Source organism: Chanodichthys erythropterus, chromosome 21 (genome assembly GCF_024489055.1).
Source record: "Chanodichthys erythropterus isolate Z2021 chromosome 21, ASM2448905v1, whole genome shotgun sequence".
Classification (NCBI taxonomy): Eukaryota; Metazoa; Chordata; class Actinopteri; order Cypriniformes; family Xenocyprididae; genus Chanodichthys; species Chanodichthys erythropterus.
The window spans coordinates 6,139,171-6,155,476 of NC_090241.1; the positions used below are offsets into that span (position 1 = coordinate 6,139,171).

A 16,306-nucleotide genomic window follows, 5' to 3' on the forward strand; every position below is an offset into this window, starting at 1 on the left:
CTTTGAAACCACACTAATTGGGAAGACTGTCATGACAATCATGACACCCTCCACAAAGAGAGTAAGTCACAGATGGTCATTACTGAAGGTGGTGGCTGTTTACAGACTGATGTATCAAAGCATATTAAATGCAAAGTTGACTAGAAGGGAGAAATTGGGTAGGCAAAGGTGCACAAGCAACAGGGATGACCACAAGCTTGAGAATACTGTCAAGTAAAGCCGATTCAAACACTTGGGAGAGCTTCACAATGAATCAAATGAAGCTGGAGTCAGCACATCAAGAGCCACCACACTCAGACATCTTCAGGAAAAGGACTACCAAGCCACTTCTGAAACAGAAACAACATCAGAAGCCTCTTACCTGGGCTAAGGAGAAAAAGAACTGGACAGTGAACAGTGGTCGAAAGTCCTCTTTTCAGATAAAAGTAAATTTCGCATTTCATGTTGAAATCATGGTCCCAGAGTCTGAATGAAGACTGGAGAGGCACAGAATCCAAGCTGCTTGAAGTCTCATGGGAAGTTTCTGAAGTTAGTAATGATTTGGGGGGCTGTGACGTCTGCTGGTGTTGGTCCATTGTGTTTTATCAAGTGCAAAGTCAATGCAGTCATCTTCCAGGAGATTTTGGAGCACTTTATGCTTCTATCTGCTGACAAGCTTTATGGAGATGCTGATTTCCTCTTCCAGCAGGACTTTAGCACCTGCCCACAATGCAAAAACCACTTCCAAGTGGTTTGCTGACCATGATATTACTGTGCTTTATTGGCCAGCCAGCATGCCTGACCCCTGAATCTATGGGATATTTTCAAGAGAAAGATGAGAAACAGTCGATCCAACAATATACAGATGATCTGAAGGCTCAAAAGTGCCTCAGCAGTGCCACAGGCTGATCACTTCCATGCCACACTTCACTGATGCTGTAATTTGTGCTAGAGCAAGTCATTTGCTGTAATATGTGCTGCCGACCAAGTATTGAGTGTACAAATGAACATACTTTAAAGAACTTGAACTTCTCTGTTTTGAAAATCCATTTTTTGATTGATCTTAGGAAATATTCTAATATTTTGAGATACTGGATTTTGGACTTTCATGAGCTGTACGCTCTAATCATCAAAATAAAAAAAATAAAAAAAACTTCTGAAATGTTTTACTTTACATGTAGGGAATCTAGAATATATGAAAGTTTAATTTTTAAAAATAATTTACAATAAAAAATGAACTTTTTCACGATATTCTAATTATATGACCAGCACCTGTATAGGATGGGGAAAAGTCCCCCATCCCTTATCTGCTAATTTAGTTGTTATAGCACTAAATGTCAAAAAAATTAAAAGAGGGATAAGACCCCTACCACCCACCCCAAATTAACTTTTACAGAATGTATAAATGACTTCTTATTAATATGTATATTATTTTTAAATGTCATTAATATAAAATACTAAAACAACTATGTATTTACAATTGCCATTTAGTTGATAATAATTGAATAACCAATGACAGACAAAGCAGAATACTGGTAAAAGGGAGCATTTAAAGTTTATTTAGAGTCTGTAAAGTGAAAAAACAAAAAAACAAAAAAGGTGATGACCTTTAATTGTAAGTATTATTGAGTATTATATACGTATATTATATACGTTTCTTTTTATTTAAATTATTGCTGTGTTTTTAATTTATACTTACAAAATGTCAAGACAGACGGTCGCAGGGAGATGACGTAAGGTTGCCGTAGAAACCAAACAGGCTCTTGTTAGTTGAGTCGATTTTCCTGTGCTGAAAATCATGTAAATGTTATTATTCGACATGCGCTTTCATCGTCCTTATATGTAAAATCTATAACGTTTTTTCCTGAGACGATGAGCGCAATGGTTCAATCAGGAGACGAAATAAACCCAGAACTAAAGAATCTGGTCGCAATCACCAGAGAAAAATCTGAAAACAAGTTTAACGACGTGCTTTCAGCATTAAAAGGTAAAGTCCTGTCCTTTCTTACGTTTGTCATTGTAGAATTTCGTTTATTTAACGGTATTAAATCGTCACCGTTTAGTTTTTTGCAGCTCAACCAAATAGCCATGCGGAGTGACAAATACTCTTTATAAATGACCAAATATAACGCTGCCTTCACGTGCTATCGGAAATTTCCCACTTCCCACTTCTGAAGTCGTGATTGCGAACTCTTTGCATTCAGATTTTGACTTGAGAGGGCGTTCATGTCCAATCTTTAACCTAGGAAACTAGTATTTACGATAGCAGCATTACCTTTCAGTAAATGTGAGCTCATAAATCGGCATGTATAATAATTCTACACTTATTATAAAAAGGTTACATGCCATCTATCCTAGAACACAACCATGTATGTCCTGTATGAATGAGCTTAAACAGCTTTCACTTGAACAGATCTTCTAGGCAGAAAGTCTTTAGGAGATCAGAGGGATCTGGAGGCGTGTAAACAGAGTCTTTACTCTCATGGTGTGCTGCAGTACTGCTCATCTTCACTGAGATTCAGTCCAGTCAAGATTCAAGGGGGCTATGCAGTCCTGACACAGATGGCAGACCTCCTCAGGTACTCAAATTCAAGTTGCTTTTAAATACACAGTGAATAATGCTTTCATTCGCAGTCTCATGGAGTTTTAATGCATGTTTTTGTCCATCCAGCACATGCTGTGTGGGTCTGGGTGATTTCACACACATGGAGGTGTTCAGTCATGAATTTCTGCCATCAGTGGTGGAAAGTCTTCTTTTTCTTGCAGACCGTCTAATGAACAGAACTTTGCGGGTAAGATATTACAGTTTCCTGAATCACACAGAGCAGGGGTTTTAAAACTGTGGTCCACAAGGGGTCTGTGGAAACAGTTTAAAAAATGTAATAAATAAATAAATAATAATATTAAAATGAATAAAAACAACAATGAAAAGATTAAAATAAATAGAAAATAGATTCAAATTAGTGCTGTTAATCGATTAATAATTAATCGCACATTTTTTTCTGTAATTAATCGTAATTAAAAACATTGGAGTTTTTAATATTTTTATATTGTAATATGAAATTGAAATTGATTTTTTTTAACAAAACAAAAAAACATTAAACATTACAGTATAACTATAAAGCTATACTAAAGGCTATAAATTACAACATCTATTAGTCTTTAAAAAATAACTTTTAATTTAAGTGAACTTAAAACAATCTTCACATAAACCCATTATAATAAATGTCATATTTACCTGTGGCCTTCCTACCTGTCTAACATATACAGAAACTGAATAAAGTTATCAAACACTTTACAATCGTCTCTGCTTAAGTTATAAATTAAATATAGATTAATCTTTATTAAAGCTACAATTTTCTCTGTTATCTTTGTTCTTTGATTAACAATAATGACAGAAATTACAGTAACTGGTTTATTAGGCTGCTGTGCCTTTAAAACCTGCTGCTGCCAAACATCTAATTTTCTCACAACTCTTTAAGTTAAGTTAATTTAAGACATTATTTAAATCATTTACTGTAAGACTGCTCTTATGAGGATACTCAACAAAATGGCCATTTTGGCATAATTCTGTGTGTTACTGTTTTCTCAAGCGCGAAAGAGAACGTGATACTCGCGCACATCTTTCTGTGCACACGAGTCACAAGAGACGAGACAGGGTTTGGGTTATTTAATGTATAGTCAGCTGGTTATAAATGCAGAATGAACCCTTTCTAACTAGTTCTATCACCTCTGGCTTTTATTTGAATTGGTAGAGACTGCATATATAGCAACCAGATCATTTCATTTCTCTCTGCAACAGGACAAGGCACGTAATGAGCTGATTCGTTTGTTTAGAAAAGTCTTTGATTCCATTGGCTGGCTCCTCAGGGCTCACAGACATCTCATTCATCATGGTAAACAACTTCTTCTATAAATTTAGTGGGCATCACAAGATGTTTAGAGATGATTTTATTTTAGCTTGAACTGAAATGAAACTGTTGCTTTCTCTTCTCAGTATTGAAATCTAAACATTATGAGAGTGTCCAGATCTGTGAAGACGATGACGTCTCCATTGTTACTGTCACCATGTGGAACAATATCTTCAGGGCAAACGGGTACAACAGAAGGCTACTTGATCCATAACACAGTCTTTATCCACATGACTGCTTCACACTTTGGAAAATCTTTTCCCTTGTTTTTCTGAAGTGCTGTAGTGACTGAGATGGGAAACAGGGCTCTGACTGACATCATGGATGATGTTGTGTATAAAATGTCCAGTAGCTCAAATCCTGTGATTGGCAGAGCAGCTGTAAAGACCCTTGTTGTGATTATGGACCACAGCAGCTCAACCCGTCAGCTCATTCACAGACGATACAAAGGTACAGTCGCACTCAGGTCTCAGAACATCTTCGAGCTTTAAAGCCTGTTCACATCAAGGACGATAACTATAACAATAAAGATATAGTTTAACATAAGTCATTCTAGATTTAAAAGAATAGCAGAGTCCATACCACAACTATAATAATGGAGTGCAACAGTCAGGTTCCAGAAGTAAAAACACATTTATTTCTTGATTTTTTATTTTTTTTTTTTAATGATAACTTATAAACCTTTAAAAACAGACCTACTGTGAGCTTCAAGGTTGTTAATCGATGATATTTGCTTCTGTTGAAGCTGATAGCATGATTATTTCAACTTATTTTTAAAAAAAATGCCGAAAGAGCTCTTTAGTCTCCCTACACTCTCAAAATACATAAAGTCCCCCTGTAGTCAATAATTGTATCCCTTAAAACTCATCTTTGATAACCAAAATTACATATTTAAAAGTTTTTTCTTGTAAAAACATTTATTCATGTCTTAAAATTGCTTGAATGTAACTCTACACCCTTGCTGCATTTAATCTACGAGGATGCAAATTAGCCCTGCCTCCACTCATTCACACCAGCTTAGAGATCCACTCGGTCAACTTTACTGTTGTAAATGCTGCACAATGGCAAGGGGAAACTGGTTTAGTTCAGCCATATATGTTTGAACCAGAAACTGATTCAGAAGAAGTGGATGAGTGAATTAAACAGGCTTGTCTACAAGTCGATGTATCAGAATGGTAATGCGTTTTATGTATCACTCTACAATATCTGACACTTAGTAATTAATTAATATGTAATTAATATGATTAGCCTTTTGCTTGACTATGTTATCAAACAGCTAATAAAGTGTCTGTGATAACCTGGCTTCTCTTGAGACTGTCAACATTTTTAAATGAGTAGTTTTATAATTTTCCATCATTTTTAATTCAGTTATGCTGTTCCTAATGCTACACGGGATTGTAGTTCTTTCCCTCACTAAAGCCGTTAAGTACACAGTATTTTTTTTCCGAATTTTTAAAACATTTTTCCTTCAAATTAAAGTTTGTAATGTTATGATTCACCTTGTAGCTGGTTGGCTTGGTTCATGGCTTGAACGCTTTAACAAATACTTTATTTAAAGGTGCCATCAAACGTTTTTTTTTACAAGATGTAATATAAGTCTAAGGTGTCTCCTGAATGTGTCTGTGAAGTTGCAGCTCAAAATACCACATAGATTTTTTTAAATTAATTTTTTTAACTGCCTATTTTGGGGCATAATTAGAAATGAGCCGATTCAGGCTGCGGCCCCTTTAATTGCTCGTGCACTCCGACCCCTCCTGAGCTCTCGACTATATCATTGCATAAACAAAGTTCACACAGCTAATATAACCCTCAAAATGGATCTTTACAAAGTGTTCGTCATGCATGCTGCATGCATACATCGGATTATGTGAGTATTGTATTTATTTGGATGTTTACATTTGATTCTGAATGAGTTTGAGGCTATGCTCCATAGCTAACAGGCTAATGCTACACTGTTGGAGAGATTTATAAAGAATGAAGTTGTGTTTATGAATGTTAATGCCTGTTCTTTTAAACAAATGAAATTTATATAAGAAGGAGGAAACAACGGAGTTTGAGACTCACTGTATGTCATTTCCATGTACTGAACTCTTGTTATTTAACTATGCCAAGATAAATTCAATTTTGAATTCTAGGGCACCTTTAAATCCAAAAGGGAGAAATGAACAAAAAAAAAAAAACTTCTGAAGAAAAAGTGGGCAGGCACTGTTACACTCTATAACAGCACACTGAAACAATATATTTGGAATCACTTTCAGAACTTTTTTTTTTTCTAGCTGATGAATGATAAAAACAGCCAATCACAATTCATCCTGCTGTAAAGTGCTTGAGCATTTAAAGCATTCCTGAAAGCATCATAAGCCTAAGTTGATCGTTGAACAATTGCGACCAATGGTCTCTGTGATCAGCTATAGGCTTACAATGATTTTGGGAAACACAGCCCTTTAGTCCCTGAGTGTGTTTCCAATGTTTGATCCTGCAGGTTTGGCTGATTTGGCCGTGAAAGACTGGCGTGGTAAAGGCTTTGACTCTGCTCTGGATCAGCTTATTGATCACCTGCAGTCAGACGTCCCATGGAGAGACACTAAGGTCAGCAGCCACCAGCTCAAAGCATCTGCTAAATGCCTTAATGTAGACATCTTTTACATTTGGTAGCATTTTATTTTATCCTAGAGGTTCACCTATAATGTTAGTCACCATGAAAACAAAATTAATAATTCTTTTTTTTTTTATGGCATATTGCAGTATTTATTATAAATGATTTATCCATGTACATCATTATTATTTTTTTTTAAATTCATGTATCTCGTAATCTTTAATCAAAATAACCCCCTCTTGCAACAACATTTCTTCTCTTCTCTCATGGCGTTTACTGGCGTGTGGGCGGGGCAACCTGTCATTCACATGACATCACAGCAATAGCAACCCACAATACAATGAACTATGAATGAATCAATTCCCCATTAACAAAATCAAGTCCCACTCTACATTTTTTCTTGTTCAAAAAGCCATTTCACTCAGATATACGTCACAATATGGAAGAAAATGTCTGCTTCATGCTGACTTAAAGGTGTCTTGCATCAAAGCTCATAGTTTTACGTGATCATTTTATGCCATCTCTCTGACCTCTTAAACTGGCTGTTTTTGCTACTGTACCTTTAGAAGGTTAGTTCACCCAAATATGAAATTTCTGTCAATAATTACTCACCCTCAGGTCTTTCCAAACCGTAAGACTTTAGTTCATTCTCGAAACACAAATGAAGATCTTTTTGTTGAAATCTTAAAGCTTTCTGTACCACTTTGACGTTTACAAAAGTTCATAAAGAGATTGTAAAACTAATCTATATGTATTGAGCGGTTTAGTCCAAATTTTCTGAAGAGATCTTGAATCTGAGAGATTAAATCTGTACTTCATATAAAGCGATCGAGTCTCTTCAGAAAATTTGGACTTAACCGCTCAATTCATATGGATTCATTTTAAGATCTTTATGAACTTTTTAAAGCGTCAAAGTGGTAGTTGCATAGATTTCTATGGAGGGACAGAAAGCTCTCAGATTTCATCAAAACGTTCTTCATTCGTGTTCTGAAGATGAATGAAAGTCTTATGGAACGACATGAAGGTGAGTAATTAATGACAGAATTGTAATTTTTGGGTGAACTAACCCTTTAATACTTCTGTCTATCGATCGCTATTTTAATTGTCTAACCTCTTTGCTGGAGAAATGACAACGTCATTGATCGAGACCATGAGGATTTATGAATTTTGCATCATATTTATTGATGAACTGTAGAGGAAGTTTTCTCATATTCATGATGTATTTCTTTACTCTGCATTATATTTAGGAGACATCTGAGGAGTGTGTGAGAGCAGCTTGTATTATCCAGGCAGTCTGGAGAGCCCATCAGACCAGAAAAAGACTGAGGAAACTCCCAAGAGCGGTCAGCACTTTACAGCGCAGCTTCAGGTAAGGAAATGACACAGTGAAGTCCCTCTGAATAAAGGAGCTGAACACAGCAACTATGTAACTTTTATCATTAAAGAAAAGGAAAAGGCTATTTGCACTAAGTGCATATAGCGGTAAAAGTGAAAATAGCAGTTTTCTTTGCACTAAGTGTAAACAGTTATTAGATGCTATTTATACTTAAACTGCTAACAGTGGCAGATACAATTTATCACAATGTATTGTAGCCCACTCCTACACCTAACCTGCTGAACAGTAAAGGTGTCCTTGAAGGGGTTTTGAGCATGGTAATATGAGCTGCAAGCATCGCGGCCAATGTGCTGGCCCGTCTGATCAACGCGAGGACACCACATCCAGTCTCAGTTACAGGCCTATTAAATACCTGATAAGTACTTTATTTCCACTATTAAATACTCATTAGGCGTTTTATTTCCGCTTTTCAGATTTTTTTTTATAATCACCTCTTTGTGCTGACATGCAATGGGAAACAGCAGAGGAATGAGTTTAGAAAAAGGCAGATTCAAACTCATTCATGTCAGAAGCTTTACTCTCCACGTCACTCCTCCTGTTATCAGATGGGTTTCTTTTGTAATATTCTGGCTCAACCAGACATTGGTGGGTGGAGTTAGTGTAAATAGCCTCTGTAAACAAGGTAGGCTATTTGCACTCGGTGTAAAATTAGACATTGCTTAAAGGAAATTAGAGTTTAGTGACACTATGGTAAATAGATTTATTTTTGTGTGTTAGGGAAAAGCGCAGACAGCAACAGGAACACATTGAAAGTCAGCGAGCAGAAGAGGAATTACGTCATCAAGTGTGTCTGCGAAGACAGAGAGCCATGAGACAGTTCCGCCAACACCAGCTTCATCTGATGGAGATGCTACCAGCCGGTAACAACACAAAATGAAACCTTATCAATGAGTAAAACTGAAATGAGTGTGGTAAATATTGTGTGTATCAGGTTTATTATCGTTAACTAAAAACTAAACCAAACTGCTAAAAATATTTTTGTTAATTAAAATAAGTAAGGGATACTCTTCAAAAACACCTCATTGCTGAGTAGGCCAATATAATGTAGTGAATTATTAGCAAAGCTAAATTCTTAATAAAAGTCACAGGGCAGCATTGATAAGAAATTTCTGTGCTCCTGAATGTTTCTGTGTGTGTGTGTGTGTGTGTGTGTGTGTATGGCAGCGCAATAATAAAGAACAGTGATTAAACTGACTGGAACTACCTGTGCATTACATGGTTTGAGCGCACACATTTCTACGGAGGAGGATTAGGGCCAAGCAATAATAAAAAAATAAAACCATCTCGAGATTAAAGTTGTTAAATTTCGAGAAAAAAGTTGAGATAAAATGTTGAGAATAAACTCGTTAAATTACGAGAAAAAACCCGTTAAATTTCGAGAAAAAAAGTCAAGATAAAATGTTGAGAATAAACTCGTTAAATTTCGAGAACAAATTCGTTAAATTATGAGAAAAATGTTAAATTTCGAGAAAAAATTTGAGATAAAATGTTGAGAATAAACTCATTAAATTATGAAAATAAAGTCATTAAATTACGAGAAAAAAGTTGTTAAATTATGAGAACAAATTCGTATTTTAACGACTTTTTTCTCAAAATTTAACAACTTTAATCTCGAGACGGTTTTATTTTTTTAATATTGCTTGGCCCTAATCCTCTTCCGTACATTTTAGCCAATCAGAATAGAGTATTTTGACAGACCTTGGTTATAAAGCTAAAATAAAATATAAATATTAGATGAAAATTTTAAACTAAAAAAAAATTAGAAATGCTGCCCTGGCAACTAACTGAAATTGAAATGAAAATGAAAATAAATTAAACCTAAATAGTAACATTTAATTAAATCTAATAAAAATGACAAACGCATTTAACAAAATTACTAAAATTAAAATAAAATCTGAAAATATATAAACAAAAGCTAATTCAAAATATATAATAAATAATACTATAATAGTATTTAAATAATTCTAAAATAACAATTATGTGTATTGAGTCTTAAGGTTGTGTGTGCGTGTAATCAATCTGTCAATAAACAGAAAACATTGTTTGTATTCCCTCAGTTTGGAAAAATGAACAAAAATTGTTTATAATATTTACCTTGTCATGGAAACAAGTAGAAAATTGTAGTTCATGGCTGTGTGCGACGTAAACTAAAGCCTATAGACTTTTCATAAAAATGAATGTCCTTTGAAATGTCCTGCCTCAGCTCACTGTTTCAGTTGAAAGGACCACATGAAAGGAATCTGCATGTGAAAGCATTTCATGAGGTTTTTAATTGCTATGAATATCCACCTCTCTCAGCCCAGGTGGAGAAATACCTGGGGGAGCTGGAGAACAAGGCAGCTGTGCTGATTCAGAGAGTGTGGAGAGGACACAGAGAGAGACGCAACTTCCAGCAGCACAGATACATTCTCAGACAGCACAGAGCAGCTGTCACTCTACAGAGAGCTGTGAGTGGACAGATACACCGACTAAAAGTCTGGCACGTGTTTTACAGTGTAATAAGTTCAGCCTCTGTCAGTGTTAGGCCGTGTGTCCAGTGCTTTTACCCAGCTGAAAACACCAGGTGCTCTGCTGAAAATGCTTAGTTGTGTGCGTTGAGCGCGCTTTGGCAGTGCAGTGTTTTTTTTCCCAGTTGAGACGCTTTGCTTGCTATGATATTGAATATGTTACAGTATCTCATTTCACATGTAGTTTGTTTCTGTATAGTTTCTATACAAAAATGTTGATACAATGTAAAGTATTTGCTCTGACTCTTGTTTATTTTAGTATCATGGAGATACTATTATAGTTTTTATTAGTATTTTTTTTTGTATAATTTCCATTCTTATTTCAATTTTAAAGTTTTGTCAATCTATACATATCTAAATAGTTATTATTATTTACTTTAGTTTTAGTTTTAATTATTTTGGCACGAAAACATTTTTATGGTTTTAGTTAACTATAAGACAACTCTACATATATGAAAATAATCTTAAAATGATCTTAGCCACTTGTCATTATCATATATACTACCGTTCAAAAGTTTTGAGTCAGTAATTATTACTTTTATTCAGCAAGGAAGCATTAAATTGATCAAAAATTAAAGTAAAGACGTTTATAATGTTCTAAAATATTTTGAACTCTTTTTGAACTTTCTATTCATCAAAGAATCCTTAAGATGTATATCAGTTTCCCCAAAAAGATTAAGCAGCACAGCTGTTTTTAACATTGATAATAAAAAGAAATGCTTCTTGAGCAGCAAATCAGAATATTAGAATAATTTCTGAAGGATCATGTGACACTGAAGACTGGAGTATTGATGATGAAAATTCAGCTTTGCCATCACAGGAGTAAATTACATTTTAAAATATATTCAAATAGAAAAGTTATTTTAAATTGTAATAATATTTCACAATATTACTGTTTTTATTGTATTTTTGATCAAATAATTGCAGCCTTGGTGAGCAGAAGAGACTTCTTTCAAAAACACAAAAACATCTTACTGACCCCTAATTTTTGAACAGTAGTGTGTATTAATACATTATATACATTAATACATAAGTGGTTGAGTTGTTTTCCCCTGATAATCTTGATCGTCTATGTGCCAATGTTCTTTTTATCAGATTCTGCAGTTTTTAAAACGTCGTAAAGCACAAAGGAATATTCTCACGCCATTGAAAGGACCCAAAGGACTGACTGACAGTAGAAGAACAGAGCTCAGGCAACAGATACAGGAACACATCTCTCTACATCCTGTGAGTCTTGTTGTGTTCTTTTGTTGCTGAATGTCTTTGGGAGTTAAATAATGAATTAAACACACACAGCTTGTATCAATTTTAAATTTTAAATTATTCATCTTATTAATGATGGTTTTTCTGTTGTGCAGTCATCCGTGATGTCAGCAGAGGACAGTGTGGAGCTCCACCAGAGAGCCCAGAGTCTCCTCCACCAGCATGTGATCAGCAGAGCATCTGATCGGGCACAGGAGCAGCACAGACAGGCTCTACTTGTGCAGATCAACACAGACGTGGAGCTTTTATTAAGTACGTACCTAAATCTAAGGCTGATCTGCTGAAATGAAGTATAACATCATGAAGTCTGCAAAGCATAAGGCCCGAAACATACTGTATGTGAGTGTGAACGCTTCTAGCTACACAAGCCTGATTGCAGATGTGGCTATGTTTGTGCACTTGCATAGAGTTAGGGGTGTAAGGCCTTGTTTCCACCTGGTATTAAGATGCGTTTGGTCGATTGGATCATAAGTGGATGAGGGAGAAACATACCCGTTTCCACCTGGTATTTAAATCAGTCTCTTTTGTCCACTTTCAACCACTTCTGTCCTGATTTCTTCAAGGGGATGGTCTATGTAAGGGTTTTTTTTTTTTTTTTCAGATCTTTCGATATAATGAACAAAATAAGCTTGCGCAATTTACATATGAATGTGTCCGGAGATAATGGAAAAAAATATGGAAAGTAGCAGCTTTTGTTTTTGCCCTGACAGCCGCAAAAAAAGATGGACGACGCACCTTCACTCTCTTCCACTGTAGTAAGTGAAGGCGCCAGTGTGTCAAAATTGCGCTGACATCTTGAGTCTTGAGTCTGCGCATAGTGAACTTGGAGCCCAAGTCTGCGAAGTGGAGCCACGATATCCCACCCACACTCCTGCAAAATCGGTTAATACTGCAGAGCAACTCATTGTGTCGGTGTGAAACAAACAGTTCTGGAAATGTAGGAATTTCTCCAGTCTCTTCCCGAAGATCCAGAAAAAAGTCTGTTGGTGCTAAAGTGACTGCGTTGCTCAGAGAAGCTGTCAACCTCAGCTGTCAATCATGATGTCAAAACCCGCATTTTTATAGCATCAAATAACTAACTAAAAACACTTTTTTAAACATCAGCATTATAAAAACTGCCTAAAATGACAGAAACCATCTTTGGAAAAAAAAAATTGATCTGTAATTTGACTGTTTAGTTTGTCGCACATCCAATTACATTACATGGAGAGGTTTTATGACCTATACTGCATTTTTCAGGACTTGTGTGGCACGCTTGTTTTCACCAGGGGGCAGGGGCCTAAAGATGACTTTAAATCAAAGCCCCCGGAAGGCAAGCCTGCAACCTTTAGCCAAAAAAGCGTAATGGCTAATGCTAATGCTCCGGCTGTGGCGGTACACATGGGCGGTACTGGGGTATGCAGGAAAGGAGACCAGAGGCCATTACACGATAGGCTGAGAGGTGCCGCACGTGATTAAGTTAGCCGTTACGCTTTAGTAATAATAATTTTAGTAAAGTAATACTTTACGCTCTCATCTCCCTATAATATACAATCTCTGTTTAAATGATTTAAAATAAGACAAAACAAACATTAAATTAAGTCAAAACAACTAGACATCATGGCATTTTTTTTTTAATTTACTCATATAAAAAAAAAAAAAAAAAAAAAAAAAATTGTCTTGAAAAACCTGGAGATATGAGGAAGCCTAATTTTAAAAGTTGGATTTCTAGACATCTTTTATATTTTTATAATGAATATACATTTTACTACTTATGCCAAGCTAAAAACAAATTATCAGGTAGAAATTGTGTCTAAAAAATGTATTCACAAAATAATAAACAACTGGAAATGTATTGATTTGGGGGTCCGTGGAGTCAGAAAGATTGAGAACCACTGATCTAAAGGTACGTTTACACGACAATGATGTACTAAAAACTGAACAATTTTGCAACGATCCCCATTCACACAAATCCATGAAAACGACTAAAAACGCTGTATTATGCTGCCAGGCCAGTAGTTGGCGATGTCACTTTGTAAAGAAACACTATGCATTTTTGTAGTTTACATGAAGACTGTAACGATAACGAAACTTGAGCGGCCATAAGGCATAAAAGGTTTTCCATTTTTAGTTAAAACGCTGTCGTGTAAACGCCCCCTAAAACCACCCATTTGTTTTTGATTTTAGATGCACCGTCCCTGAAGGATGCCAGAGTGGAGGATGCAAGTCTGTTCCTGAGCCGCTCCTGCCCTGTGGCCACACGCGCCCGTCAATCCCACAATGCCTTGATGCAGAGCATGCGTCTCCCGTGGTGGAGGATGCTTGGAGATGAGTTCTCCAGCCCAGAGGAGCCTCCCAGGAAAGACTATGACATGGACATTGAGTCACTGTATCTAGGTGGCAACTAAAAGATGATGAAACTCAGACTTTATTTGCGATATATCTTTCATGTCAGTATACTTGAAAGAATGGTAGTTTGAACAGGTTTTATGGTACACTAGGGCTTCCAATATGATTACATGCATTTTAAAAATACAATGCAGTGACAGAACAAATACAGTGAAGCTGGAATCCTTTAGCTACATAATTACTAAAACATTCATTTTATTAATGTCCTCTAACAGAATGGTTTATATTTAAAACGTTTCTTGTTAAAGTTATAGTTCACCCAAAATCTGAAATTTCTGTCATAATTTACTCCATATCATGTTGTTCCAAACCTGTATGACCTACTTTCTATTGTGGAAAACAAAAGATATTTTAAGTTCATTGTAAATGAGAACTGGTTCTCAATTGACTTACCTGGTTAAATAAAGGTTAATTAATTAAACTGTTTGGTTACCAACATTACTTAAGTTATTAATGACTTCCATTGAATGGAAATTTTCATTTTTAGGTGAACAATCCCTTTAAGGAAGAGCAGAATAATACAGGCACTGTGTTGTACAGAAGTTCTTTTCTTTTTTTTAAATTAAACATCTCAGGTACATAGTATACCAGCAGTCAGGTTAAAGACTATTGTAGTTACTTGTTTGTCATAAGTGCTAGATTTTTTTTTTTTTCTTTGGGGTTAGACATCAGCTGGCTACTAAATTTGGTTGTTTATTTATTTATTACATTTTCATCCATTTTAAAAACTTAGTGTACATTTATGAAACTTTTGTTTGTTCAAAAGTAACAAAATTCATCATAAATACATAACCAATACTTCGTGTTTTGTCTCACTCTGATTCAATGCCTATTATAAGTGTTTATTTATTAGACGTGTCGGGATGGTTTTTGTGAGAAATAACGTACATACGTGATACATCCCTCGCCCGTGTGTGTCTTCATATCCGTAAAAGAAAAGTTGCTTCGGGTACTTTGACGCGTGTCTGTGCGGGTGTGGCAGAGGTTAGTTGTTACAACGAGTGAGAAAGTTTGACTTGGAGACGCTAAATTTTAAAGGGTTAGTTTACCCAAAAATGAAATGTCATTTATTACTTACTCACTTGGGTCATTTACATCTACACCACGGGTCGCCCTCCATGTCAAGTCGCTATTATGTGCTGACATGTTTCTACAGCAGTTTCATCACTATGTTGTTGTTCTTCTAAATCGTTCGTGTTTTTAGAGGCAGCTTGCATCGTCGTGAATTACGTTGAATACGCACAAAGTAGTAGTGGCCATCTGGCAGCAGAGACTGTTCTTTGTTAGAAGTAAGAAGAAACCTGATTGCTTCATGCACTACTATAGTCTCTGCTCTCTCAGACGACGATGACGCCATAGCTTCTCTGAGAGGCAGGAATGTGCGCTGTTAGTTGCAGTTCGCAACCTCACCGCTAGATGCCGCTAAAATGTACACATTGCACCTTTAACGATGCGTTCCAAATGGGATATATCGCTCTCAGAAGGGTACTTCGGAGTGAGAACAATCATGGCCGCCATATTGAAGGGTCGTTCCAAACCGAAGTGCTCAAAAATGACCACTTCAAAGGACCCTTCGGAATGAAGGATACAACTAATGGACACCTCGGGCCCTCATGATCCTTTGCACAGGGCAGTTGTTTGGCATTACAGAATGAGTACAAGAGGCTCAGAGTTTGATTTTACCTATAAATGTATGTATAATATTTTTCTATACTACTGCAATATTTATACAAGTTAGATTTGGTAAGTTATTATGGTCAAAATGACATTGTACTTCAACAAAAATACGACTTTATGAGTCCATTCAACTGTTTCAAATACATAGACACAATATACAATATGGTGCGATAAACCAAAAATAAATAAACTGACGTTAAACAAAAGGTGCAGCTCGCACAATCTACTCATCATTTAGAGCGTGTTTTTTGGGGGGGTCAACCAGTGTACAAAATGTGCAGCGAATCCCTTCACCCTTCATCCCTTGGAAGCTCTCACTCCGGAGGATAAACCATTTGAAGGGATTAGGGCATAGGGATGAGCCCTTCTGAATTGAACGCAGGGTAATGGAGCTACAATTACATCTTCATCAAGTCACCTTGACCACTTGCAGAATCTGAAAATGTGCAAAATTTTAACAAAATAAGAGAGATGATACAAAATGCATGTTATTTTTTATTTACTACTGTCCTGAGTAAGATATTTTACATAAAAGATGTTTGCATTTAGTTCACTAGACAAAACGATAGCTGAATTTATTAAAATGACC

The 16,306-nt window shown here is 35.9% G+C and overlaps 1 protein-coding gene across 1 annotated transcript; it reads left to right on the top strand.

Annotated features, from left to right (window-relative positions):
* Positions 1-1,775: 1,775 nt before the first annotated feature.
* On the top strand, positions 1,776-15,125 carry LOC137011187 (IQ calmodulin-binding motif-containing protein 1-like). The gene is made up of 13 exons (XM_067373852.1): positions 1,776-1,966; positions 2,393-2,558; positions 2,651-2,771; positions 3,782-3,875; positions 3,977-4,076; positions 4,168-4,340; positions 6,373-6,479; positions 7,734-7,855; positions 8,600-8,742; positions 10,181-10,329; positions 11,485-11,616; positions 11,748-11,904; positions 13,819-15,125. Exons 1-13 carry the CDS (start codon positions 1,852-1,854, stop codon positions 14,037-14,039), a joined length of 1,800 nt encoding a protein of 599 aa, XP_067229953.1. The 5' UTR covers positions 1,776-1,851; the 3' UTR covers positions 14,040-15,125.
* Positions 15,126-16,306: the final 1,181 nt, after the last annotated feature.